This window comes from Lentinus tigrinus (assembly GCF_003813185.1).
Source record: "Lentinus tigrinus ALCF2SS1-7 unplaced genomic scaffold L226scaffold_1, whole genome shotgun sequence".
NCBI classification, from domain to species: Eukaryota; Fungi; Basidiomycota; class Agaricomycetes; order Polyporales; family Polyporaceae; genus Lentinus; species Lentinus tigrinus.
In genome coordinates this window covers 328,773-352,646 of record NW_027137910.1, presented here as the reverse complement: position 1 = coordinate 352,646, position 23,874 = coordinate 328,773, and the positions used below count along the sequence as shown (strand labels likewise).

Genomic DNA, 23,874 nt, shown 5'->3' with positions numbered 1-23,874 from the left:
TCGAAGTACACCAGAGAAGATTCCTTACTTCGTCCCTTATGTCGTCTCGTATATGCTCTCTATCTCGTTTTCGCCTCTCGTAGCTCCGCCTCCCCCCCCTCCCCATCCCTACACCCTCATAGTCCATAACAGATTAGTCGTGCTCTGTCTGTACTGCCTTGTAAATGATCAATATAGCTGTCCCACCCTATTTCGTGCGCCGCGGCGCCTTGTGTGTCCATGTGTGCATCATTCGACCACACGGCTAAGAGTGCAATCAAATGTCGAAGAAAGGAACGCAACAATATTATTGCACGCTCTAAGAAGTAATGTACGCCGTCTATCAACCAATGACCATCTTGTTGTCGACTTCGTTGATATCGTACTGGGGAACCTCGAGGTTCAGCTGCGCAGATGGATGAACGATGAGTGGTCTGTGACAGTTTGGATAGCGTCGAATACTCACAGGAGCAGGACCCTTGCGGATACGTCCAGAGATATCGTAGTGCGAACCGTGGCACGGGCAGAACCAGCCTCCGTAGTCACCAGCCTCGCCGATGGGGACGCAGCCCAAGTGGGTGCAGACACCGAGCATGACGAGCCACTCAGGCTTCTTCGTACGCGCCTCGTCGCTCTCGGGATCGCGGAGGCTCTTCCAGTCCGTGCTGCGCGCCTCCTCGATCTCGCTCTGCGTGCGGTGGCGGATGAAGACGGGCTTGCCGCGCCACTTGATGATCACGTTCTTGCCCTCAGGGATGCTCGAGAGCTCGAGCTCGACCTTGGCCATAGCGAGCACGTCCGCCGACGCCGACATCGTCGCGAGGAACTCCGTCACCGTCGACTTGGCCGCGGACGCGGAGAGCAGGCCAAGAGAGCCAATCATGAGGTACGCGAGCCCGCGGTTCGTCGACGGGTCCTTGGCCTCGTACTTGGAGAAGTCGGGCACCTGCGGCGCGTCCCGGACGACCGCCGACGTGTGCATAAGGCTCTTCTGGTGAATGCCGGTCACAGGAGCTGCGTGCGCGACGGGGACGATGCGTGAGCGTGCGTCGGGGCGTGCAGGGCCAGGAGGCCGGGGCCTGCAGAAAAGGGCGCGCTGGACGGGCGGATGTCCGCAGGCCACCGGAACCTCCAGGACTCGGACAAGAGGGCTACTCACAGTACTGGAAGGTCTTCGAGACGAACCCTGAGGACGTCCGCGAGACTCCGCCCGCCCACCGAGCAGGCGTGTCAGAGCGGGGGCCAGATGCTCCATGGCCATGCCCGTGTGCGTCGTGGCCGCCGCGAGCAGCGAGGTTGACGAGGGGCGCGACGGGGACACCCGAGGAGAGCGTGCGGACGGTGGTGGGGATGGTCACGGCCTTTTTGGAGAGGTGGACAGTCGCCATGGCGGTAGGGAACGGTGAGGAAGGTGTCGAGCTCGCTGTCGGTAGTGACGAGCGCAAACGTGGGCGGAGTTTTGAATCTGACGCCCTCTCCTTCCCGTCCCGTTCTTTCCCGCTGGCGCTTGTTCAATGCGCGCTCTGCCATTGGCCCGAGTTGGCCGGCCATGGCTAGACTTCGCCTCGACGAATCCTTCATTGCGTGCATGGCGTGGTGACTAGAAAGTGTAATGCCCTCCCGAGTCCCTCTCGGACGTGGTTGTAATGAAACTATTTTTCGTGGTGGAAAACTATTGGGTATCATGCAAACTCGTCGTTACAGTCGTGTCTAGTAGTCTAAAGGGAAAACGGTACAAGTACACAAAATACTCTACAAGCTAACCGTACTGTGGTCGTCATCATAGATACTGATACGCAATCTTGTCACCAACAGGGATGCGGCGTACAACCTGTTTTGAGAGATGTTCTTGCAAGCATGAGAGGACGCGCTGCTTCGGGAACTTCGGCGCGACGGGCAAGCCTCTATGCTTCGCAAGCCGCCGGACGACGTTCGGGTCTGTGGAAGGGCGACAAGTCAGACGTTGTGAGAGTTCTGATATTGTGTGAGACGTACAGTCAGAGATGATGCCATCAGCCTTCCACTCCAGTAACTGCTCTACGATGTTCATCCGGTTCACCGTCCATGGTTTCACCAGAAGGCCGAGCTGATGCGCGGTGTCGATCATCATCTTCGTTGTGAACGGAACGTAGCCTTCCATCTCCGGGTCAGCAGCTGGCGTCTCAAAAGAGGATGCAGCGGGGGAGAGGATGTCAGCCCCAATGCTGTGTGCTGCTTGCGCGACTTGCTGAGCTACAGAAGGGCCGGGGAAGGAGTCGAGACGCAGGCCCGCGAGCCATGGCGTGGTACTGTTGTCCGGGTTGAACGCGGTCTCGCTGGGAGGTGGTCAGCGTGTCATCTCGTACAGAACATACGCCACATACTCATCGATGAGAGCGGAAGTCGTGATGGAAGAGTCGAGTTCCTTAGAAAGCCGCACGTAAGTAGGGCTTCTCGGCACTATAGCCTCAATCATACCTTCATAGCAATGATCGTCCTCCAGTCAAAGCTTTGGTACTATCGCACAGCGCGTGAGCAGTTCCTTCACGACAGATCATGAACTCGCACATACCGTGATAGAACGCTTGTACGGACTGCTGTTGAAAATCTCGTGCTGCTTCTGCACGAAGTCGCTGACGCCTAACGTCCTGTTCGGGTACCGCGCGTCGATCTTCGACTCGATGTTCCACAGCACCTGCCGGGCCGGGTCCGCGCACTCGACGAACTCAAACACCTCTTGCAGCGTGGAGATCCGGGTTCCAGGATACGTCAGCTGCATCGCTACAAGCAACGAGAGAAGCCCGTCAGTCGAGTCTTCACCAACTTCGCCACCAACGTGCCTGAGCTACGCGGGACGCGAAGAAGAGAAGACTCACGATACCCATGCTGCCGCTTCGAACCACAGTCGATCGTGCGTATTTGCGCAAGAGTGAGGTTCGCGATGTACTTCCCAACGTAGGGATACTCTGGATCTCCAGGGAACTGTGGAGTGGTGCAGCCGTGGTTACTCCTTGCAGCGGGGAGGGTCTGTCATGAGGGAGAACGTACTGCGGGGTGGGTATCCTGACACTTCGCAGAAGTGATCTCCTCGTCGTGCCAGACAACGACGTACCCATCCTAGAGAGTCGTGGTTCGTTGAGGAGCTCATGCTTAGACGGGAAAGGGCTGACCTTCGTAATCCCGTTGTCGAGCTCGAGGGTGGAGGCGCCGTCGATGAGACCCCTGCGAGCCAGCGCAACCTCAGCGACCCCTCCAGCCGTGGATCAACAGCTTTTCAGCCTCACCATGCAAAGCTCGGCAGCGTGTTCTCCACGGTGTTCCCTCGACCGCCTCGGTGTGCCTGTGGAGTGTGATGAGTACGTAAACGCATCGACGAGGTTATCTGTGCTCACTTGAACGTCATAAAACCTGTCGTGGCGTTGAAGGGCACCAGAACTCAGTGGTTGTTGTGCAGGCGAGGCAACAATGAGCATGGCCTCGCTGGCCATGTTGGCAAGAAAGGCGAGTGGGGCGAACATGTTGGATGCGTGCTGCGGTGACACAGAGAGGGGGACAGAGGATCGCAAACTAACCAGGTTGTCCGTTCGGCTGTACATAAGCACACCGCTACGTCTGGGTGAAGTCGGCGGAGGCATTTTTGTCAGCATCACACGTTCCACGACGATCCCGCAGAGCTACTCGTCCGCCACAAACGTTCATGGTACACCTGCCGTTTATGGAAAAAATCCGGCCACATTGGAACGGATATTCCCGGTTTGCAGCTTTGTGGGCGCAAGGAGTGGGACGGGACGGACAGCGGTTGGGCCGAGTTTGGATGCGGGATTAGTTAGGAAAGCCTATAGGGGAGGAACGTGCAACACAGCATGCAACTACCACGGGTATACCGTCTAGTACATGTAGCGCCTCGTACCCTATATGAGGATGGTCCCGAGCAATGAATATTGAATACTTGGCGTTAGGCATTCCCGCGTGAGAATATGAGCAACTGTGACTAGGAAGTTAGTCAGTGAAGATCGACTCTTACCAGAGTGGAATACCGCATACCTGGCGCTTAGTCGACGTATTCTCATCTCAGCTGACTCACTAGTAACTACACCGACAGCATGTCCCGCAAGCATTCTCAGCATTGGGAGCGAGAAGGGCGCGGTATGCGATAAATGGCACACAGAGCCCACAGGTGAGGTGGAGTGATGTATTGAGAAACCGAGAAATATACCAACCGTCTTTGATGAGAAGAAAGGTGGTGCGTGTGGATATGCGGAGGCGACAGCAGAACAGTGTGAAGGCAAATCAATGAGCGATATGCGAGTAATGATACTATAAGGAGATGTGTATACCCCGGAGAGGGTGTATTATATCAAGGAGAAGACAGAGCTGAATGACAAACCGGACGACTGAGCGGGCAGTCAAGCTTTCGGCCTGTCCTTCGGGTTGTCTTTGGCGACTGCATTACTTCCAGCTTCGCCAACGCCGTTAAGACCCAAATTCCTCCACTCATCTCGCTCCATCAGGCCGCTTGAATGCACAGGTTAGACAGGTATAGTCAGTCCAGCAGTATACAAGGGACGCACCGAGACATCCGACACTCCAGGTACTCCTTGTTAAGATGTCGGCAAGGGGTAGAGTTGCTACCGTTTTTTCGCAAACAGTCAAGGTAGGACTTCATGAAGTTTTTGCACTCCCCTGCATCGTTGTCCACAATGTCAGGAACGTGCGGAATGCATGGCCGGGACAACGCACCATAGTGGTCCAGAGGAAATGACCCCCGATCCTGCTCGTGTGAGACTTTGCCAGCTGGCTAAGGACTAAGTGCTTACTGGTGCGGACACCGAAAAGCCTCCAGATAGCGAAGGTGGGCGACCGAACGACATGCCGCGTGCAGGTGGGAACGAGAGAGGACGCGAGAGGGAAAGACGATGGACGACGTCGGGACTTGGGCAGGATCCGGGGAGACAGACGCCTATGGTGCAGTTCACTTAAAGGCCACCACTTTGTCCGGCGCCTAAAAGTCACGTGAGAATCACGTGATGCGGCGGCGGAGGCTTGCGCCCAGTTCTTCCTAACCACCAGCGGAAGATGGCGAGGTATTGTTCGCTGCGTTTGGTGCTCCCAGTGTAAATTACATAATGTGAAACATAGGCTTGCCCTCCAGAATTGAACAGTGTGAATTCAACGACAGAATATCGCTACCACTGAGTTATGGCCCGCAAGAAAGCATCCCACCTCGCCGCCGCTGCTCGTGCACGCGAAGGGCTAGCAGCACAACGCGCAAGAGCGGCAGCCTCCCGCGCTCTCCGCACACCCTCTCCTGCCCTTCCTGTGCCCGAACGATCACTCCCTGAGCCACCCGCCTCCGAGCCCGAACCACCCACCACCTCCGAGCCTGGACCACCCGTCACCTCCGAGCCCGAACCACACGTTTCAATTCTCAGCAATGCACCGGGGCCCGAGGATGTTATAGACGTTGATGGCGATGGATATGAAAGTACGGAGTCGGACGATTCAGTTTACGAGCTGGAGGGAGATGAGCTCGTGAGCAGCCTCGAAAGAGAGGTAAAAAATGCGTACTCGGTGTTGATGAAGGTGCGAGGCAAGGACGTGTGGAAGGAGGTGGAGAGAGAGAGAGGTGTGGCTGCGAGAACAATCCGCGAGCGCAGCCAGAAGGCCCAAGAGAGCGAGAAACAAGCAGTCATGGGGAGAGGATCGTGAGTTTTCGCCAGTGAAAGATGCAAACAAAAAACTCACCCCGGTTTGCAGCTCAGAGGCTGCTATGCTTCGTGCGTTCCTCAAGAAACCCACACCAGTGGGCCAGACGATGCAGGAGAAGGTCGCCGCTGCAGTCGCTGAGACACGCAGTCTGAGTGATGACATATTCCGACGCAAACAGCTGCTGCCCGACGCTCCAGATAGTCGAGCAGCTGCTGTGCCTTCCCTGCAGGTGGGCGATACGCATTCGCCGTCCGGGCTTGCAACTGGCATGTATGGGATCTCTATGGACAAGATCAAGAACTTGGTTAGCGAGGCGCAGCGACAAAGTGACGAGGCGTTTCTGAGACGACATACCTCGTCGACCATCCAGAACACACAAGTGCCTGAAAATGTCGCCGATACCCTGCACGACAGGAGACTGCTCGCATTGCTGCACGCAGATCATCTCCAGGAGTCGGCGGTTGCATCCACGCAGGTCCAAGACGTTTCCAAAGACCTCGTCAATTCGACGTCCGGGCGGTTGGGTGGCCAGACCCAAGCGACGCGTACGGAGCCGTCTGAGCGAGATGAGGAGGATCGCGACGGATCCTTGCCAGACGAGGCCCTCTTCGACATGGGCTACCTCTCTGACATGTCCGAGGATGTCGAGGACATTCTTCTGGATGGGGACATGGCAGAACAGGACGCATGGTGTGATATGGACGTGACGGACGCACCTTTTCCCCCAGACCCGCATTCTACCCCTCCCTCTACCCCTTTGCAACACGAAACCAGCGCGTATAGTGCCGAGCGTACCCAGAAACGGCGAGCGATGATGTGTGAGCTGGTAGTCAGTACACCATCAGCCAAACGAAGACGGCACGACGTACCTCTCAACCAGGTCCGACAAATGGCCAAGGAAGCTGCGTGTGTGGCGCGACAGAAGGCTCTCCAGGATATAAAGAAGTTGATGGCCTCAAAAAAGGAGTTGCTGACTGGTGGCTTGAACGCGTTGCAGTCGTACCGGGCGCGCGCAGTGCAGAGTTGTTTATACCAGATGGTGCAGAACAAGGTTGGGATGATGGAGGCTTCAAAGTACGCAGCCCGAGGGAATATGTTTTCAGACAGGTGGGGAGCACGCCTGGTGCGGCGGTGGACAAGAGAATGGGTGAAGTCTCGCACGCTGCCTCAATCCGAGCGTGGGCGCCACGCGAAGATCGCCTCCCTCCTCTCCGATCCCACGGTCCGTGCTGCTGTTCGCGCATACCTTCGCTCGGAGAAGTGGTCGCAGGATCCTCACAAATTAAAGTGTCTTCTTCACAATGAGCTCGCACCCTCAGAGGCCAGCAATTATACTCAAGTCATCATTTCCGACGAAATGCCCAAGGGACTCAAGCACTACATGGAAAACAGCGTCCTCCCTCGCCTCCAGCTGAAACCCGGTCGCCATGGGCTCTCCCTCTCGACAATGCGCCGTCTCATGCTCAGTGAGGGCTTCGTCTGGGCGGAACACCGGAAGGCAATCTATTACGATGGCCATGAACGACCGGACGTCGTCGCAGACCGACAGCAGCGTTTCATACCGGCAATGCAAGGGATCCGGGACCGCCTTGTACGCTATGAAGTCGGTGCGGTAACCAATCAGCTCCCCCTCCCAGACGATGGCCGTCCGCGCCTTGTTCTCGTCGCTCATGACGAGATGACAGCACAGGCACACGATGGCAAAAAATGGAGCTGGTTGCTCAACGGCGAGTCCCCAATCAAGAAGAAGGGTGCCGGACGCGGCCTCCATCAAAGCGACTTCATCTGCTCGACTTTCGGCTGGCTCAGCGATGCAAGCATCACGCTCGAGTACGGTAAGAACCACGATGGGTTCTGGAATGGGGAACTTTTCTGCAAACAGGTACGTGCTCCCGAAATTCTATTCGGACACTTAGCTTGTCGACGGCTCCACTGCACACAGCATCCAGCAGCTCGCAGTCTGCGCCGCCACCTTGCGAAACCGTCTCGTCCTCCACATCCTTGATCGTTGACTGGGGAAGTCCGGTACCTCTCTCGGCCTTTCCCAGGTAACGCCATCAAACTTACGCCTGGATAGTTGAACTTACTGATTCCGTTCATTATTCAGCTTGTCGATAAGTTTTTCCCCGCCTTCAAGAAAGCCCACGGTGACGGTTACGTTGCCGTGGTTCTTGTCGACAACTCTCAGGGGCACTCGTGCTATGCTGAGGACGCTCTTCGCGTCTCTCAGATGAACTTCCATCCGGGCGGGACTCAGGCGCGTATGCGCAACGGTTGGTATGTCAAGGATGGTCAGAAGGTTATTCAACCTATGGTGTACCCCGCTGACCATCCTGAATACCCGGACAAGCCCAAAGGCATGAAGACGGTCTTGATGGAGCGGGGACTGTGGCGCTCCAGCCTCAGAATGAAGTGCAAGGGTGGGTGCAAGGACGACACTGCAACCAGTTGTTGCGCGACTCGGATGCTCGAGCGACAACCCGACTTCCTCGAACAGAAGTCGCGTGTGGAGGAGATCATCGAAACGGCAGGTACGTTCATTGACTCCTGTCCGTTTCGGACTCCCACTGATATATATACAGGACATATTTGCATCTTCCTTCCCAAGTTCCACTGCGAAATCAACTTCATCGAGTACTTCTGGGGGGCCGTCAAGAAATGGCTCCGAGAACATTGCGACTACAGTTTCGAGACCCTGCGTCAGAACATGCCGAAGGCACTTCAGTCTGTCCCTGTCGAGCTCATCCGAAAATGGGAACACCGCTCATGGCGATTCATTGACGCATATGCCGAGGGTCTTGGAGCACGCGATGCACAGACGAAGGTCAAACAATTCAGCTCTCGTACATACAAGTCTCACCGTCGCATTCCAGAGCAGCTTGCGCGCGCGATGGATGCATGATGTCATTGTAGATTAGATAAGACCATACTATATCGGGCTACCAGACGCCCGGGGTCAGCGCTAAGATCTAAGTCACGTGTAGCGGCGGAGCTCCCCAGAACCAACTTCGCCAGTTTTCAAGATATCGACTATCTGGCTGGCCATTCTCTTCCCCTCATCATTCCCTGCGTTTTGGCAAAAGATTGAAGGAACCCGGTAAAATTTGAGGTACGAATTCCGGCTTGGACAAAGTGGTGGCGTCTAAGTGAACTGCACCATAGAGCGCGGCAGCAAGAGGGGTCACGTGTGCTACGCTCCCATAAGGTACAGAGGAATTCCGAATTGGAGGCGATTAGAGATTGGGCCGAGTAGCAATTCGGAATTCGGCAGCTCTGGGCAAGTACATAAGTATGTAGTCCTCTTCAACACGCAACATGCTCCTCCTCTCGACGCTCATGGCGGCTGCGCTCGTCCCTTCCCCTTCTCGTCCTTCCCGACCCGGTCGACATCCATCGAGCTCTCGCGACTCCCTCTCTGTGAATTCGATCTACTCGACGTCCCACTGCGCGCACCCTCCGGTCCGGCCGTGCCGCCACTGCCCTGCCCCGCGCTCCCACTTCCGGACCCAGACGCAGCGGACGAAGGAGAGGGCTCGAGCTCAGGCACAACGCCTGCGAGCCGTTTACTCTTCAGCATCACAATCTCCTTCAACCACCCGTTCTCCCGCCGCAGCTCCGAAGCCTCGCGTTCGAGCTCCTCGACCCGCCCAGACAGGTCCGAGATCGTCCGCTCGAGGTTAAGCGTCCATTGCTTCTTCTTGATTCGGAAGCGCGCTGCAGAAAAGCCAAGGTCAGCCATACAGTCTCCGACAATTCGAGCTCTGTCCCGGGAGTGGACGGGCCAAGCCACGTTGTATGCGTACTTGCAAACGGCGTGTTTTGGCCCGCCATAATTGCATCGGAAGTCACGAGTGGCCGATCGTACTATATAGAAAGGCATATCCTGCACTGGATGAAAGGCTCGCCAATAGGGTATTGTGAAGACGCAACCGTATGCTCCAGGTTTCTCTAGGGGATTTTGTTCCCTTGTCGTCAACCTTTAGCCCAATGTTGTGCGTGTAGTGACCACTGAAGCTCTCGACACACGCGCTGGGTTAAGTGGTGCACAGCATGCCCATGCCATTCGACGACGCGGTACTAACAAACCTGCCACCGTACAAAGAGGTGTACACACCTGAGGCCGCAGTATTCCGTCGTCGTTTGTCTTCCGTTATGGCGACCGCTTCCATTTCGGTGGGGTCGAAACCCGCGTTCGCCTCTGGCGACGGTGTGTTGCTCGCCGAAGCTTGCCCCGGGGGTGGCGGCGGAGGCATCATGGCTCCCGCCGGAGATCCAGGCTCCGGAGCAGGCAGCGTGCCGAAGTGGCCCGCAGAGAACGAGTGACTGACTTGACCCTGTTGCTGCTGTTGATGTGGAGGCAGCGGGGCCATGAAGTCGAATGTCTGCTGCCGAGGAGGCTGCGACGGCGGCCTCGGCGGCATACCGAAGGGGTTATGCTGCATCGTATGCTGTGGCTGCTGTTGTGCCGGATGTGGAGGACGTTGGGGTTGGGGTTGGGGCTGGTGGACTGGTGTCGGGGACTGCTGCTGTTGCAGGAATTGGAGATATGGCAGCGCCGCGAGGAACATCTCTGTCAGCTGCGGGCTCGTCCCCGGTATCTGCGGCTGCATCGGCGGTTGTTGGCCAGGCATTTGCAACTGCTGCATAGGGATTTGCGACAGGTGCGAGGGGAGCTGTGACGGAGCGTGGGCGAGTGCGGGGTTAGCAGGCGCGTCCTGTTGCATTGCGCGCAGCGCTCTGCCAATCGCGTCCTCGTCATAACCCGTGGGCACCTGGAACATCCCACCCCCGAACGGACCACCTTGCATAAGCCCAAAGTCTATCTCCGACAACTATGCGACGAAGAATGGGGCGGGAATAGGCGATGAGATAAGGGTGCGTCCAGTCAGCAACGCACCGGGAGGAACTAGACGTACCCTTGGTGTACTCGGTCCCGCGACAGGCTGAACCCCTGGCTGGCTTGCCGACCGACCGCGCCTTGGTCTCCCTCCTCCTCCCTGCTTGCCCCCTGTCCGCCCTGCGCCCCCTCCTTCTCCAGGGTTGTTGTTCGGATTACCGGGATGGCGCTCCATGTCGTCTAGGTCTGGGCGGTCTGCGTCTAGGAGTGACCCCGGGCTCGGGCTTGTGATATGTTCGAGGAGTAGACCTGGCATGGCACGTCTTCATAACCCCCCCTCTAGTTGCGACTTTGCGACGTGCTCTTCGGGCGATTGGCAAGAATCAAGATCCGGCCTCGCGAGCGGCGCGTGGTGGCGGAATCGCAGCGAATATACAAATTCGAAACCGAGGAGCAGATGCACACGGGGAATCAGGGACCGAGGATGTGCAACCCCTCCGGTGTCCACGCGCAGCTGGCGGCAGAACGGGATTCGAAGCAGATGCAGTGGATGACACGACCAGGACGAGGGTTCGCGGCAGCTAATCAGACACAAGACACTGGACAGAACAGGGCTCAGACTGGCACAAACGACACAACAAGCACGAGCGCAAGAGCCTCCGTGGCGAATGGGAGAAGAGCGGCCTCGCGCACGACGTCAACATCGCCCATCTGGGTGTTCGCACCAGGGCTCGCCATCCACGATTTGCAATACCTGGCAAGACGGCGCAACACGAACGCAAGCTTTCGTACAGGATGAGCATTGCGCACGAGCTGATTCGTGGGACACCCCCGAGTGCGCCATCGGGCGTACCGATTGCGACACTTGGCCAGCCACTCGCGCGACGCAACGCCGTCACGTGCCTTGGCGTCTCCTGTCAATATACGACACGACGCGTCGCGACGCGTCCCTCGAGGCTATCGTCCCACACTATGCCGGCACAGCCTGACAACTGGCAGAGAGACTTTGACATGTATATTGGGTGCGACGTGAGTATGTATTGTACAAATGCGATGTAGACTACTCTGTGGTCTGATGGGGAATACATACATTTATTGTTATCAACTCCAATGGCGGGCGAATAAGACGCGCTATACTGGCGCACAACCTGATCACAGAGGAAGGCCACATATCTCGCAGTCGCTCCCCGAGTGCGTGTTTTCGAACGTGCAATGGGGGCAGATACGTACGTTCGAACCTCCTCCGCTCGGCGCCCCGCCGCTCTCCCTCGCGATCTGGTCGTACACCTCTGGAGGGATGTCGTCGGTGTCCATAGGTTGGTCCCCGCTGCTGCCTGGGAACTGCCCGCCAGATGGCCGTTGCGCTGAGGATATGATCAGTCCCATGTGCTGTGGACCCGAACGAGACATAGATCAACTTACGTGCTGACTCGCGAGCGAACGTCATGACGGTTTGCCAACCTTCCGTCCGTATGAGCTCATCCAAAACCGTGTCGTCTTCCAGATTCGGCGCCGTTGCGGCTCGTATCAGTACTCGCATATCGTCCTAGCAGGAGGGGATACTTAGCATATCGTCACAAATACCGATAATAGGATGACTTACCGGCCCTAGGAGCCCCGTAGTACCAAGGAATGCGACCAGGTGCCAATCGCTGATGAGCTTCGCGACAGCTTGTCGCTTTGACCGGTCGCCACCAGCCCCACTCTCATGGACGTCATACGCCTGGATATCGGCAAGTCGACTGAGGGCGTTCTGTGTCGTCTGGTCCTCCAATCCAGGCCTGTTCTCAATCTTGTAATCGACGGAGCGGAAGAGTGGCGAGGGGGATTGAGGGAAGCCATGAGATACCTACCACAGCGTAGATGTCAGGATGTACCCTATCTGGTGTAAGGAGGAAAAAGGTACGCACGTTCACCAAAAGATACTCAACCGGGAAGCACGGCTTAGCATTCTTCTGCACGTCCAAACCGTACTCGTTCTTGTAGCGGAAGAAGACATCGGGTATGTAGCGGGCAGAGTTCGGGTCGCGGTCCTCCTCCTTCACGCGCACGATGCCAGGGTCCACACTGGCCTCGATCATGTCCGCATCGACCATAGCGCACGCTTGCTCCGATACTTGATACGCAGCAATGTCGACGCCGCCTTCTTCAGTACCGGTGAGCACAGCTGTGATCATCCGAGAGCCGAACTTGCCCGTGAAGGAGGACTTGCTCGGCAGGGGGTTCGCGTTCTGCACGGTAGCCGCGAAGATGGCCTCCAAGGAGGATAGGTAAAACGACTGAGGATGTCGCTTGTACTTGACCTTTGTCCCATCTTCTTCATCGGGTCGGAGGTCGGTGAAGATGTAGCCGACGATCTGTAGAGGTGTTGTAGCTTTGGAAGCAAGGTCGCGTATGCGCGGCTCGTCTTCCCAAGGCAGGCCAAGCTCCAATCCATCAACCTCGCCTTGTTGTGGAGGCTCGTGGATAGCCTCCACGACAGCCTTTACTCCCATGGGCACGTCCGGATATGGTTCATAGTGCCCGATGAGCCACCCGAACCGCTGTGTGCCTGTTGCGCGCCACGCCTGAAGGAATCGTTCGACTATGTCCTGAGAGGCGATCTCCAGGTGGTCAACCATACGGAAGGGTTGACTCTGGAGGGTGATGGTGGAAGGCTGGCATGCGGTACAGATACCACCGGGCCAAGGGGCGTGGCCACCGGTCGGGCATGGGACTTTGACCTTGTACGAGAGTGGAGTCAGAGGCGGAAGGACAGAGGTGATAGATGCGGATGAAGAGGACTTGGGGGTGATTTTACGGAGATAAGCGTGATATGAGAGGTGCTTGATGTTGTTCTTGGTGTGGTATTGTTGGTCGTAGGGCTCGAGGGGCATGCAATAGTCGCACATAGCGTTCGCACCGTGGTTACAGAAGCGTGAATCTCGTCCCCGGGGAATCTTGCCATCTTGTATGCGCCAGTATTTGTCGACGGCATCCTCCTCTACGGTCTCCCATAGACGTGTGGCGCCGTGAGCTGCCGTATCTACCGCAGCGGCGCTAGGAGGAGCAGGGGCAGGCTCGGAGGCAGAACGTGTCTGGTACGAGACGAAAAGCAAGTCCCCATGCCTGGCAGCGGCACGTAATGAAGATAGGAATGCATCAAACGAAAAGTGGCACGTACTTGAGACCTAATGTCTGCAGATCACGTCCGCTGAGTGTTGTTACAGGCACTTCATTGCCTCGCGGTTGGTCCGAGATGGTAACGGTGTGGGGATCGGCTTCCGGTGCGGTTTCCAAGATCTAGCGAACATAAGCGGTGTATTTGGCTATCTGGAGGATATGGAACTACCTTGGCTACAAGTTCTGATATGTCAGACGTTGGCTGGAATTCGAAACGATAGTTCCCGTCTCTTGAACGTATACGGATGAGCTATTAGATTCATTAGAGATATCGTACAGCACGCAACACAGCTGCCATGCAAACCATAATGAGATGAGGGCGATGAAGGTCAACGACAAGAGATGAAGATGAAGAACGAGCCAGACGCGTCGCCCGCCATCAAGATGACCTCAGTGCGAGATGACGCGTCGTGTGTGAATTAGGTAAGCACAACTCTAAATGCACGGGCACGTGATACACCCGCCGAAACTAAAGTTAAAGAACAAACTCGATTCTGAAGACAATAGACAATGGATCTCTCGGAGCGAGCGCTAAGTGATCGATATTGTCTCTGGTCCGTCCACCATGGGTCAGTACTGGAAGATGTACGTCGTTGAGTCTCGGTAATCCTCATACACAGGACTCACATTGATTCTCGCCTTTATGTCCAGCTTCAACATCAGCAGACGAGAAATCGGGCAGCTCGAAGGGGGCCTGAAGTTTGGTGAATTCTTCTTCAACAAACAGAAATTCCTGGTTAGGAGCCTTACAATTCCCTTCGAAAGGTGCGTGAAAGTCGTTCCTTGTGGTTGATTCGGACAGTAACTGAAAAATAGACGATAGCCCGAAGTTGTTAGCATACTACAAGCTCGTCCCCGAACGGACATATGAAAAGGGTCTCCTATCTCTACCAAACGAACTCCTTCTCGAGATCATCAACTACGCGCGGTTTGCTACCGGACACTTCACCGACTTCGCATGTTTTGCCATAACATGCCGACGGATCCTCATCCTCTCGCGCCACTCCTTGCACAGTGACAAAGCAGTTGAGGCCGCGGGTTGGTACGGCTGCCGCATCGCATGCATCGGCGACCGCGAGAATCGACGATCTCCCCGACCAGATCATGAATGCGACACAACGCGCCCAGCTCAAGAAGACCGCCGAGTCTCATGAAGACGGCGAAGCGTATGCCGGGTTGCTCTCCCGTGGGGACAAATTCACCTCGCTGTACCTTGGCATGAACACCTGGCCACTGGCCCTCCGGCAACGTCTACACAACATGACCAAGGGCGATCGATCCCTGTACTGTGCGGCTGTATCAGTGACATATCCGCATCGAGACAACTGGGCCCTTTTCAACGTGACCAAGAAAGTATACGTGCGCGCGTCAGCCCTCGCAGAGCTCGCGGGCAAGCCAGCCGACGAACAGCCGTTCCTCCCGAACTGCAGGGTGGATCTCGGACATGCCCTGCTTCTGCGCATTGCGTGGTCGTATGATGATTCGGTCGCGTTGCAGACCGACATCGACATCCATCGTGGGCCATGGGCGGGAGACCGATTCTTCATCAGCACGATGGACAGGCCGGCACCATGGTACAATTCTGACTTCTTGCTAAAGGGATGGACGGACGTCAGTGATGAGATTGTGAAGGATTTGAAGGAGATATACGAAGATGACGCTGACATACTGGAAGGGCCAGTGATTGAAATGGAGGACTGGGATATCACGTACTTCGATTGCGACCAGTGATGTATTCTGACGTCCACTCCTTGCGCAGTGTAATATAACGTGTTGGCATTCTGCTTCATATCATCGTCAAGAGGCATATCCGTCCCATTCTGCCAGGGTCATATTGTTACAAAGGTAATGCTTTTGAACTAGGGGCTGTTTACACTCATATCGCGGGCTCGCTGCCATGACTGAAAAGGAATACATGACAAAGCGCACTGATACCTCTGTGTGTTTTCTTGGTGTACCTGCGTTGGTGATTCACTGTCGTAGCTACTTTTCTTCGAGGTTCCGCCGGATAAGCTTCGAGTTCCTCGATAGTGACTCAAAGGCAAGTACGCTCCTCCAAAAAAAAAGCTTCGAGTTCCTGATACCTAAGGCGGTCGTGATGGATGGTAGAGTAAGCCTGAACGTATAACCTTCTCGCTTCTCTGTGGTACTGACATGGCTGCTGAGGTGATTCTCTGGAGTGGTATGTTGATCAGACTCATCAATAGAGATACCTCCGCGGTCAACGGTCCTGTATGCGAAGAAGCGCCCGTTAAAGCAGCGGACTTTAGAATCTAGAACAGGCGATCCCGAACCGTGTCTCCTCTTCCTCTCCTGCCGCATTGCGGCCCTGGCTATCTCCTCTCTCTTCAGCCCATTCTCCTCTTACCCGCCTTCCACTGTCTGAGTCTCGCTCTTGTTGCATCCGCTTGACGAAACAAATCCATCCGCCAATCAATTTGTTGCGTGCCTGTCAGTCGCACCGGATACCTTGGTCCTTGTTCGACGTCCATGCTCGGCATATAACCCACCATGTCTGTCCTTCTTGCGTCCACCTCGTCCTCAGATATGTCCTCCCCTCCCACCTCCATCTTCTCCGAGGGCACGTCTAGTGTCGAAACCGACATCACGCAGCCCGAAGAGCCTCGTGTCTACGACCTCTACTCGTACACGACCAAGTCTCCTAATACCCGGATGCTCTACATCCAAAGCGCAGAGGCCGCCGACGCTGCTATCTCACGACTCAGCACCAAGGTCCTTGGCTTCGATCTCGAGTGGAGGCCCAACTTCATCAAGGGCAACCCGGAAAACCCCGTCGCACTTGTTCAACTCGCGAGCGAGGATACCATAATGTTGATACACGTCGCGCTCATGACCAGTAAGTCAACAAATTTTGCACATGCATTCCTCTCACCGTCTGTTCAGCATTCCCGGAGAAGTTGAAGGCGCTGCTGGGCGATCCAGAAGTAGTGAAGGCCGGTGTAGGAATACAGAGTGAGTCATCTCGATCTCCATGGTTCGTCGAAGTCGAAGAAGTGGGACCGAGAGAGCTCCTAATGACTGGAATCTCTCGGTTCTCCCGGACCGCGAGCTGATGTCCGTGCTGCGGTAGGGAACTAAGACAGTTCCGCGGCTCCATGGATCGTCGTCGCCACGGCTATTCGACTTTGACTACGCATGGCCCCGGCATACCATTGTAGACTAATTACAAATTCACAGAGGATTGTAAGAAGTTGTTTATGGACCATGGCGTCGATACCCGTAATTGCGTCGATCTGTCCCTCCTCGCGCGAACCGTCGACAACAAACGGTGGAAGGGCAAGTACGCCAACCCTATCGGGCTTTCGCGACTCTGTGAGACGTACGAGGAGTTGACCCTGTACAAGGGCAAAGTGCAGATCAGCAATTGGGAGAGGCCTCTTGATTCCCGCCAACAAGAATGTGCGTATCCCGTCATCCACGCAACCATCATTCCTAGCGCTCATTGTTTGGTGTACCACAGATGCTGCAAATGATTCCCATGCTGGACTTGTGCTTTACAGTAGGCTGGTGGCAATGGCGGCAGACATGTCTCCTGTGCCTCACAGAGTGTGGTACTCTTTTGACGCCATCTGCGGTCTCCTCTACCAGCCAAGTACAGGCGTTCTCTGGCATGCATACAATCCCTACTACGACCCCGGCCCCCCTCCCCCACCTCGTCCTCCGAAGGTGGAAAACGAGCAGTTTGTGGGTCACGAAGGGTCTGCTAGACCATTCCGCGCTTTCCGGGGCCGGCACAACCGCACACGACCACAACGACCGCTGTCTCCCACTGCTCCCAACTTCGTGCCCGGCGCGAAGGAGCACTCGCCGTCTCCCTCTCCCAGCCCCGCCCCTGGGTTCTTGCCTAATCACCGATACCAGCAATCGTTCCCTCGCGCGAGTGACGTTAGGTCAGCTCCGTCTGGGTTCTCCACGGATATGGACGGGTTTCCGCGCCTGCCGCGCTCGTCGGCGCCTCGTCAGTGGCAGCCACAGCCCACCCGGCCACGCGTATTCCGCGGTGGTATGCCCGGTGCTGTACCGGCACACACCCAGGCAGGTCGCGGCAGAGGTCGTGGGCGCGGATACGCTATTGCAGCCACGACCGGATAAGTGCCGTCACACCCATGCGCCTCTGCTTCTCCCTTGCGTTCTTCTCGCTACTGTACGCCCCTGTCTTGATCCTCACCGCTCTTGCCCTCGTCTCTTGCTCTTTCCGTCGCGCCCCAGTGTGGGGCCGATACTCATACCTGACCCTCGGATTTGCTGTTGTCGTATATCGCTTTCCTTCCCCTCCACTCACGCTTATGCTGGTATTTGTTTTGTGTCTATGCGTCTGCAGATTCGCACCGTATATGCTCACCGCACCCCATGTTTCAACGTCATGTGCGTTGTTCACGCGGGTATACTCTCCTCTCATGTATCTGTACTCATACAGTATGCCAGTACTTGTTGCAACATTCGTTGCTTTCGGATGGATATAGAGTCACGTGGTGGTATGATGCTGTGGACGTTTTGAGGTAAGCTGCTACGTCTGGGTCTGCTAGGTGGTAACAACATGTAGGGCATATGCTACACTGGCGAAGTTAAGGCGAGTTCTACGCTTCTTCAGAGGTGGTACGCTGATGCGAGACGTGTTCCAGGGTTACATGAGATTAGCCTGGTGGAAGTACCACGATCTGCCTGCCCCCGCGACTCCCCCTATGCGTTGGTCTGCGAGAGCGGAAGACGGTCTTACGGGTAAGTCGAGTCTGAGGATCCCCTTCGAAGGTTGATCTGTTCCAATACTCTTTTTCTCTGACCAGTCTAACGTCTGTATACTAGGTATGAGAATGGAGGCTCCGGCTCATTGTCACCTACTCGGTTGGCTGGTTGCCAAGCTAGATTACCTCCCCGTAGAACCGGGTTCAGGCGAGTACAGAGATGCTGTCGACGTAGTGCGTCCCATTAGTTTCACACGACGATCGAACCTGAGTCCGTGGTTGAATGACTTTACACGTACATGGCTTCCACGCCTGCTAGGGAGGTACAACCGCCAGTTGGCTCTTCACTGACACAGCCCATAACATGATACAGTGCCACATCTCATCCAAGCCCTTGCCTAGAAGTCGTTGACCGCGGCTTTACGCTATCACAGACCCACCGCGCATTTCTGGTGGAGGCTGCTCTGGGTATCTGTGAAGCTCTGCTCACCGATCGAACATCCACCATGTGACTAACAAGCGAACGTACGAATACGGCGGATCGGCAGAGAGACACTGCAAGTTTGCTCTTGAGGTCATCGATTCCGTGGCTAAGGCAGTCGGCTTCGGGGTCAATCGTCCGAATTGCTACTCCGGCAGGTTGGCGCAATGCTCTCTTGGAGACAGCTTGCCTGATATTCTGGAAGCAGGTGTGGGAATGGATGATTCCGTGCCAACTTTACATACATTCTTTCCGAACCGCCGCGTTGACATTTATGTCTTGCCTACTTGTCCGTGGTGAGCTCAAGAGCGAGGCCTCGTAAAGATTTCATCATGACGTCATATCCTCGATCTTCCGTGATCGGTCCAACGACTTCATTCGGAAAATATCGGCACCACGGCCTTGGATGTTTGCTGGAAGGTGCACCCGGGAGACCGCGATGCAGCGTTCGCACGACATAGGGAGGTGATAGCGTTTGGACGTCTGTTCATTCCGAACCTGAGCCAGATTTTCACAGTAGATTGACTATGCTATTGACTCACTTTGGGCCGTCGATCTCGATTTTGACGTCTTGACAGCCTGATCTTCATGTTCTGCTGCGCCTGTGCAGGAACTTGCCGCTTGACGGAGTGATCCAGAGAGGTGGTTGAGCATCCGCACATATCTCAATTACGCCTCTACAAAAAACTGCGAGGATACTACAGAGTACCCTTCCAATGCGTTTCGTTGGGCTGGTCGTCTGTGGATATGTCAGTTTGTTAGCCAATTAGCGAATCCCGCCGGCGGCGCTGTTCACTGGCAGGCGTAGGCCACGGCTATGCTTGATTTGTCCTCAGCATTATCTATCCCGATATTATGCGTACGGATTGCTGCTGCTGCTACGAGAACCGTCAGTACTAGGATTGTGGTTACAGCCTAGGGTCGCCGTCCTTCGGATGTATGTTTCTATTGAGCGGCAGATAGGCGCCCAATAATATGCTAGATCGCGGAACAAGACCGAAACAAAACGGGCCATCGCACCCTCCTACACGTGTACGATGTCGCACAACTTGTCTTTAGCCACCATTCTCGTCGACTTGAGATGTGTAGAGGTGCGTGAGCGGTTCGCTCTGCAGTCTGTGTTTGATTTCTGAGGCTAAGCTATCATCACGACTCCGCCGCGGCGCTCAGCTCGGCTGATGACGTGGACGTAGCAGCGAGATGACTACGCTGCAGCTGGCCATGGCTCGTGTCGTCAACTGTTGTGCGTGCCTGAAGTTGTCCACCGAAAGAAAGCTGTTGCATCGACTACTTTGAGGCCTGCAGCAGCCAAGTGTTCCCAACCTTCACATCACCGTTATCTAGCCCCTCCATACGTCGCGCCCTGCTCCAGACCATCCATTCGATTCCCGTTCGGCTCCTCGAACCCGAGACCCTCGAGTCTTTGCGCCGGGAGCGCCGACCTCCTACCGAGGCCTGCCTGGTATGGCCTAATGACTGTTGTTCACGATGACAACGAGCTAGGCTTCGGAATTCGTTCCAAGCTCCGTTGTAGCTCTAGGGCTTTGCGCACATCGCAGCACAGTAAGGCAAGTCGTGCTCAGAAGTTCATATGCCCGATGTTTTCGTACATTGTCGTTTCTGATGTTTCGCTCCTATCCAACTCGGAGGGTATAGGACGTACACCATCCTAACGGTTTATGGTGAGTCGTAACCCTCAGCCAGAACCGTCGGGCCCACTGCTTACCGATGTATGCATTTCCCCTTTCAGAAGGTCATTGAATTACGCCAAAAGGTTGGTAGCACATGTTCGGGCAGCTCGTAAGGCCGTTTATGGTGCGGGCTTGATGGCGCCTGAATCCATGGGACATGCGGCTATCTCGCTGATCAGTTCAGCAGGACCCGTCGAACAAGCGAACAGACGAATACGGAGCTCGGTACGATAATGCCGTCGAAGTAGTAGAAGCTGTCTACGAAGCTAGGAAAGGCCTGCCTCCGTCCTAGCCCAGGCCAAGTACGTGACATTCGCTACAACTTGTTTCCCGGAGGAGACCTGATGCACCAAATCCTCATCTATCAGCCCGAAGATGGGCAAATGCGGAGCCACCATTCACCTACAGCGTATCGAGGATAGCTCAAGACTATCCCAACTTTGTGTATCTCTGTGGTTCGCCGTGACTTTCGGCGGAGATGTTCCAGTCAAACATCCGAGACCATGCTGTACGTCATCATTACTGCGCCGCTGATCTGTTCCTCCTACTGACCTGAGCAGGACCTCCCTGTGGTCGCGAATCTTCCGACTGAAGAGTCCATCCGGACTCCGCCTTCTGGTTGCCGCAGTCACTCATGTCCGCTGGACGATATGCCCAGAAGTGGCTATCAGATGTTGAGAAGAGACGGGGATGTGATTCTTTTCTCATCGGGCTATTCCTGTCCAACGTAACATCCGTGACAGGTACGCACGTGAACCTTGACTGATGAACTTCGCTGAGCCTGCTGCCCGCAGACCGATCTCCCCGTGGGCAAGCACATGGAACTGCCACCTCCAAACGTTCACACGATACATGACATTGAACAGGAGAACCAGTGAGTGGTCTAGACAAGTGCTTCGCAGACGATTAGTATTCCTCTCATACGTAACAAACGACTCTGAACGACTCCTCGGCGTTCATGCGGATTTGCCGCTCCTCCAACGCCGACGGAACTTCTGCAGATCCGAGGTAAGATTAATGCGCCCGACAGACGACCTGGCTAGAATTTCCGCAGCGTATCCACTTGAGCCTACAACTGCTTAGGGCGACCTCTGATCTACAATTTCACCACGACACGAATGGAATGCTGGTACCAAGGGGCCAGGATTTCCTCTCGCCCTAGACACGGTGATGTGAAGCAGAGGAACCATGCTGAATCAATCATGCGTCTTCTCACAGTGAGTTGACAGATTTATAGCGCGGAGAAGGAGCGATGCCAGCACCAGACGAACAGCCATGTTCGCCCTTCCCTCCTCCTCCGTTCTCGCTCAGTGCAGTGACTCCCTCCGCCGTATTCAGCTCAACCTCCCAGTATCCCCCGTATCCCTTCGTGACCAACTCCTAGGCCATGCTTATACTCTCTACCTCTTCACGCGCTCCGATATCAAGACCATCTTAGTCCCCACGGTGTGTCATTCGACCACTCCGAGAAGTCATCATTCTGACGTGTTGATGAACAGCTGCTCTACGGCACTGCCGCTGCCCCAGGGCACCTCCCTCTCTCGCAGTTGAGCCTCAGGCTCCTCTGGATATGGGTGCACCTGCTTCAGTTCTGCATGTCCAATCAGTGTGCTGGGCAGCAGGAGGATGCTGCTAACAAACCCTGGCGTCCCATACCCTCGAGGCGCATGACGTCCAACGCAGCATGGCGACTGCGCTGCGCGATGCTCGTGCCCTGCCTGCTGCTTTCAGCTAAATTCAACGTGCCACTAGCGAGCGCCGCACTCATCGCCGCGACTCTCGCATACAACGAGCTCGGACTGGACACGCACTGGGTCCCCAGGCATGTCTGTAACGCACTCGGATACGCTGCCTTCAACGCGGGTGCGACGTACGTCGGCTGCACGGGTGAGTCTTCGCAGTCTCGCTGAAACACCGGCTGCTTCGCGAGTGCAGGACGCTCATTATGTTCGCTTGCGTTCCTGTTAGGTAACCTTTGCATCCCTGAATCATCGATATCAGCCGCCCAGCTCATCAACGCGCTCGTCGTTCTCACAACCATCCACGCCCCGGACTTCGAGGACACGGACGGCGATAGGCTGGTCGGCAGGAAGACGCTTCCTGTTCTCTTCCCTCGCGGGAGTCGCATCGTTACGCTTGGCATCCTCGTTGCCTGGTCCACCTTCATCGTGGCGTTCTGGGGCACTGGCTTGGTTCTATCCGCGACGCTGGTCGGCCTCGCGGCGCTGGTCGGTGCCAGGTTTGTCGCTTACGACAAGCCCGAGTCGGACCGTGTGTCGTTCCGACTGTACACTGTGCGTGCCTCTCCGTTTGGGATGGCCCTGATACTGAAACGCCTCCATTTGATGCAGCTCTGGTTGTGCACAGTGCAAATCGTGCCTTTCTTGGTCAAGTCTTGATGCCCCGAGTGGGTATGGTGTATGATAATGTACGTTCGCAGTCGCAAGGTTCGTGCATGCGTCGGTCATTCTGCGATGGTGTCGGACGTTGACAGTGAAGCCATCTTTAGCCGTCAACTGACCACGCGCCGGTCCACAGCCTAACTGTACACTAGTATTCAGAACCCGTCCGCGGGCGGTGTTTATCTCCAGGGTCGCGATACGTCTACGTCTATCGCCACTAATTCTTGCATTGACATTGAGACATTGTAAAGCACGTTTAGAAGCATGTACGATATGTATAACTAACGAATAGATACCCTCCCCCTAGGTGGGCTTCTTGCGCCGCCCCGAACGCCGACCTCCGAGTCCTTGGCCACCCGGTGCGCGCAAGATAGCATCAATGACGGCGCGATTTACAAGCGAATGAATGCAATAAGGGCATGGGAGGGAAAGATTGATTCGCGACAGTATGATGTATCTCTGACCCGGATTCATTATGCTCCATTTGCAGTCAACACGCCGGATCAACTCCTCCGCCCGAACACTAGAAGCAGGGCGCCGGTCGGACCTGGGGCCTGTTCCGCCTGGAATGTGCAAGTCCGGGTCGCTTAGAGGGCGCACTAGTGCTCGAAGTTCATCGACATCTTAGCATCGGTGAAGCTGACGGTGATGTCAGGTGGTGAGTATCTGATGCTGAGTGGGCACCGACCGGTACTGACCAAGTGGTGGCCTGGTTACGCCCCCCAGTGTTGACGTCGACGTTGGATGTTCGGCGGGGTCCAGAACCCTAGCATGCCGCGATACGAACCCACGAAGCCCAGCTCAGGCCAGAGTGCAAGTTGCCACAGTAACTCATCGGGCATCGAAGTGCCTGTGGCCCTGTGGGGAAGAAGCAAGAAGCCGTGTCGGTATGTCGCTTCATGTTGACAGTGACAGCATCGGGGAGTGCTGG

The 23,874-nt window shown here is 55.8% G+C and overlaps 9 protein-coding genes across 9 annotated transcripts; 4 read left to right on the top strand and 5 right to left on the bottom strand.

Annotated features, from left to right (window-relative positions):
- Nucleotides 1–111: 111 nt before the first annotated feature.
- L226DRAFT_474875 (ubiquinol-cytochrome c r) lies at nt 112–1,248 on the bottom strand. Its single transcript, XM_067676637.1, has 2 exons — nt 446–1,248; nt 112–385 (listed from the first exon to the last, which is right to left on the bottom strand). The coding sequence occupies exons 1-2, from the start codon at nt 1,238–1,240 to the stop codon at nt 323–325; spliced, it is 858 nt and encodes a 285-aa protein (XP_067542215.1). The 5' UTR covers nt 1,241–1,248; the 3' UTR covers nt 112–322.
- A 511-nt stretch (nt 1,249–1,759) lies between these two features.
- On the bottom strand, nt 1,760–3,476 carry L226DRAFT_564322 (PLC-like phosphodiesterase; the record flags this gene model as incomplete). Its single annotated transcript, XM_067683632.1, has 10 exons — nt 1,760–1,917; nt 1,975–2,294; nt 2,343–2,383; nt 2,437–2,475; nt 2,531–2,739; nt 2,835–2,940; nt 3,007–3,075; nt 3,129–3,180; nt 3,243–3,298; nt 3,351–3,476. The coding sequence occupies 10 exons, from the start codon at nt 3,474–3,476 to the stop codon at nt 1,760–1,762; spliced, it is 1,176 nt and encodes a 391-aa protein (XP_067542214.1).
- Nucleotides 3,477–4,142: 666 nt separating this feature from the next.
- Nucleotides 4,143–4,856, bottom strand: L226DRAFT_527910 (uncharacterized protein). Its single transcript, XM_067679212.1, has 4 exons — nt 4,776–4,856; nt 4,699–4,729; nt 4,530–4,641; nt 4,143–4,473 (listed from the first exon to the last, which is right to left on the bottom strand). The coding sequence occupies exons 1-4, from the start codon at nt 4,827–4,829 to the stop codon at nt 4,365–4,367; spliced, it is 306 nt and encodes a 101-aa protein (XP_067542213.1). The 5' UTR covers nt 4,830–4,856; the 3' UTR covers nt 4,143–4,364.
- Nucleotides 4,857–6,481: 1,625 nt separating this feature from the next.
- Nucleotides 6,482–8,569, top strand: L226DRAFT_451296 (uncharacterized protein; the record flags this gene model as incomplete). The annotated part of the gene is made up of 4 exons (XM_067675006.1): nt 6,482–7,133; nt 7,353–7,549; nt 7,775–8,087; nt 8,337–8,569. The coding sequence occupies 4 exons, from the start codon at nt 6,482–6,484 to the stop codon at nt 8,567–8,569; spliced, it is 1,395 nt and encodes a 464-aa protein (XP_067542212.1).
- Nucleotides 8,570–8,768: 199 nt separating this feature from the next.
- Nucleotides 8,769–11,212, bottom strand: L226DRAFT_606920 (uncharacterized protein). The gene is made up of 3 exons (XM_067685724.1): nt 10,584–11,212; nt 9,782–10,499; nt 8,769–9,381 (listed from the first exon to the last, which is right to left on the bottom strand). The coding sequence occupies exons 1-3, from the start codon at nt 10,818–10,820 to the stop codon at nt 9,002–9,004; spliced, it is 1,335 nt and encodes a 444-aa protein (XP_067542211.1). The 5' UTR covers nt 10,821–11,212; the 3' UTR covers nt 8,769–9,001.
- Nucleotides 11,213–11,495: 283 nt separating this feature from the next.
- L226DRAFT_496599 (polyubiquitin-tagged protein recognition complex Npl4 component) lies at nt 11,496–14,048 on the bottom strand. The gene is made up of 7 exons (XM_067677571.1): nt 13,971–14,048; nt 13,836–13,916; nt 13,668–13,786; nt 12,415–13,612; nt 12,108–12,353; nt 11,927–12,050; nt 11,496–11,868 (listed from the first exon to the last, which is right to left on the bottom strand). The coding sequence occupies exons 1-7, from the start codon at nt 13,971–13,973 to the stop codon at nt 11,657–11,659; spliced, it is 1,983 nt and encodes a 660-aa protein (XP_067542210.1). The 5' UTR covers nt 13,974–14,048; the 3' UTR covers nt 11,496–11,656.
- Nucleotides 14,049–14,199: 151 nt separating this feature from the next.
- On the top strand, nt 14,200–15,397 carry L226DRAFT_555795 (uncharacterized protein; the record flags this gene model as incomplete). The annotated part of the gene is made up of 4 exons (XM_067683081.1): nt 14,200–14,251; nt 14,318–14,431; nt 14,490–14,626; nt 14,682–15,397. Exons 1-4 carry the CDS (start codon nt 14,232–14,234, stop codon nt 15,395–15,397), a joined length of 987 nt encoding a protein of 328 aa, XP_067542209.1. The 5' UTR covers nt 14,200–14,231.
- An 816-nt stretch (nt 15,398–16,213) lies between these two features.
- L226DRAFT_548856 (ribonuclease H-like protein) lies at nt 16,214–18,144 on the top strand (the record flags this gene model as incomplete). Its single annotated transcript, XM_067682635.1, has 5 exons — nt 16,214–16,258; nt 16,280–16,523; nt 16,571–16,639; nt 16,865–17,086; nt 17,148–18,144. 5 exons carry the CDS (start codon nt 16,214–16,216, stop codon nt 17,777–17,779), a joined length of 1,212 nt encoding a protein of 403 aa, XP_067542208.1. The 3' UTR covers nt 17,780–18,144.
- A 3,414-nt stretch (nt 18,145–21,558) lies between these two features.
- On the top strand, nt 21,559–23,174 carry L226DRAFT_3327 (uncharacterized protein). Its single transcript, XM_067674013.1, has 5 exons — nt 21,559–21,987; nt 22,041–22,428; nt 22,510–22,835; nt 22,893–22,988; nt 23,051–23,174. The coding sequence occupies exons 1-4, from the start codon at nt 21,817–21,819 to the stop codon at nt 22,938–22,940; spliced, it is 933 nt and encodes a 310-aa protein (XP_067542207.1). The 5' UTR covers nt 21,559–21,816; the 3' UTR covers nt 22,941–22,988; nt 23,051–23,174.
- The last annotated feature ends 700 nt before the right edge of the window (nt 23,175–23,874 follow it).

What these genes read in the sequence shown, in the direction of transcription:
- L226DRAFT_474875 (XM_067676637.1), bottom strand. Translation starts at nt 1,240, where the DNA reads ATGGCCATGGAGCATCTGGCCCCCGCTCTGACACGCCTGCTCGGTGGG. An exon ending in TCCGCAAGGGTCCTGCTCCT is followed by an intron (nt 386 to 445) that starts GTGAGTATTCGA and finishes CCATCTGCGCAG; the next exon opens with CTGAACCTCGAGGTTCCCCA.
- L226DRAFT_527910 (XM_067679212.1), bottom strand. Translation starts at nt 4,829, where the DNA reads ATGTCGTTCGGTCGCCCACCTTCGCTATCTGGAGGCTTTTCGGTGTCC. An exon ending in GCTTTTCGGTGTCCGCACCA is followed by an intron (nt 4,730 to 4,775) that starts GTAAGCACTTAG and finishes TCACACGAGCAG; the next exon opens with GATCGGGGGTCATTTCCTCT. An exon ending in CTGGAGTGTCGGATGTCTCG is followed by an intron (nt 4,474 to 4,529) that starts GTGCGTCCCTTG and finishes TGTGCATTCAAG; the next exon opens with CGGCCTGATGGAGCGAGATG.
- L226DRAFT_606920 (XM_067685724.1), bottom strand. Translation starts at nt 10,820, where the DNA reads ATGCCAGGTCTACTCCTCGAACATATCACAAGCCCGAGCCCGGGGTCA. An exon ending in CGGGACCGAGTACACCAAGG is followed by an intron (nt 10,500 to 10,583) that starts GTACGTCTAGTT and finishes TTCGTCGCATAG; the next exon opens with TTGTCGGAGATAGACTTTGG. An exon ending in ACGGAATACTGCGGCCTCAG is followed by an intron (nt 9,382 to 9,781) that starts GTGTGTACACCT and finishes GCTTTTCTGCAG; the next exon opens with CGCGCTTCCGAATCAAGAAG.
- L226DRAFT_496599 (XM_067677571.1), bottom strand. An exon ending in TTGAGTATCTTTTGGTGAAC is followed by an intron (nt 12,354 to 12,414) that starts GTGCGTACCTTT and finishes ACGCTGTGGTAG; the next exon opens with GTATCTCATGGCTTCCCTCA. An exon ending in CTACGGGGCTCCTAGGGCCG is followed by an intron (nt 12,051 to 12,107) that starts GTAAGTCATCCT and finishes CCCTCCTGCTAG; the next exon opens with GACGATATGCGAGTACTGAT.
- L226DRAFT_3327 (XM_067674013.1), top strand. Translation starts at nt 21,817, where the DNA reads ATGTTCGCCCTTCCCTCCTCCTCCGTTCTCGCTCAGTGCAGTGACTCC. An exon ending in GACGTACGTCGGCTGCACGG is followed by an intron (nt 22,429 to 22,509) that starts GTGAGTCTTCGC and finishes CGTTCCTGTTAG; the next exon opens with GTAACCTTTGCATCCCTGAA. An exon ending in TGTCGTTCCGACTGTACACT is followed by an intron (nt 22,836 to 22,892) that starts GTGCGTGCCTCT and finishes CATTTGATGCAG; the next exon opens with CTCTGGTTGTGCACAGTGCA.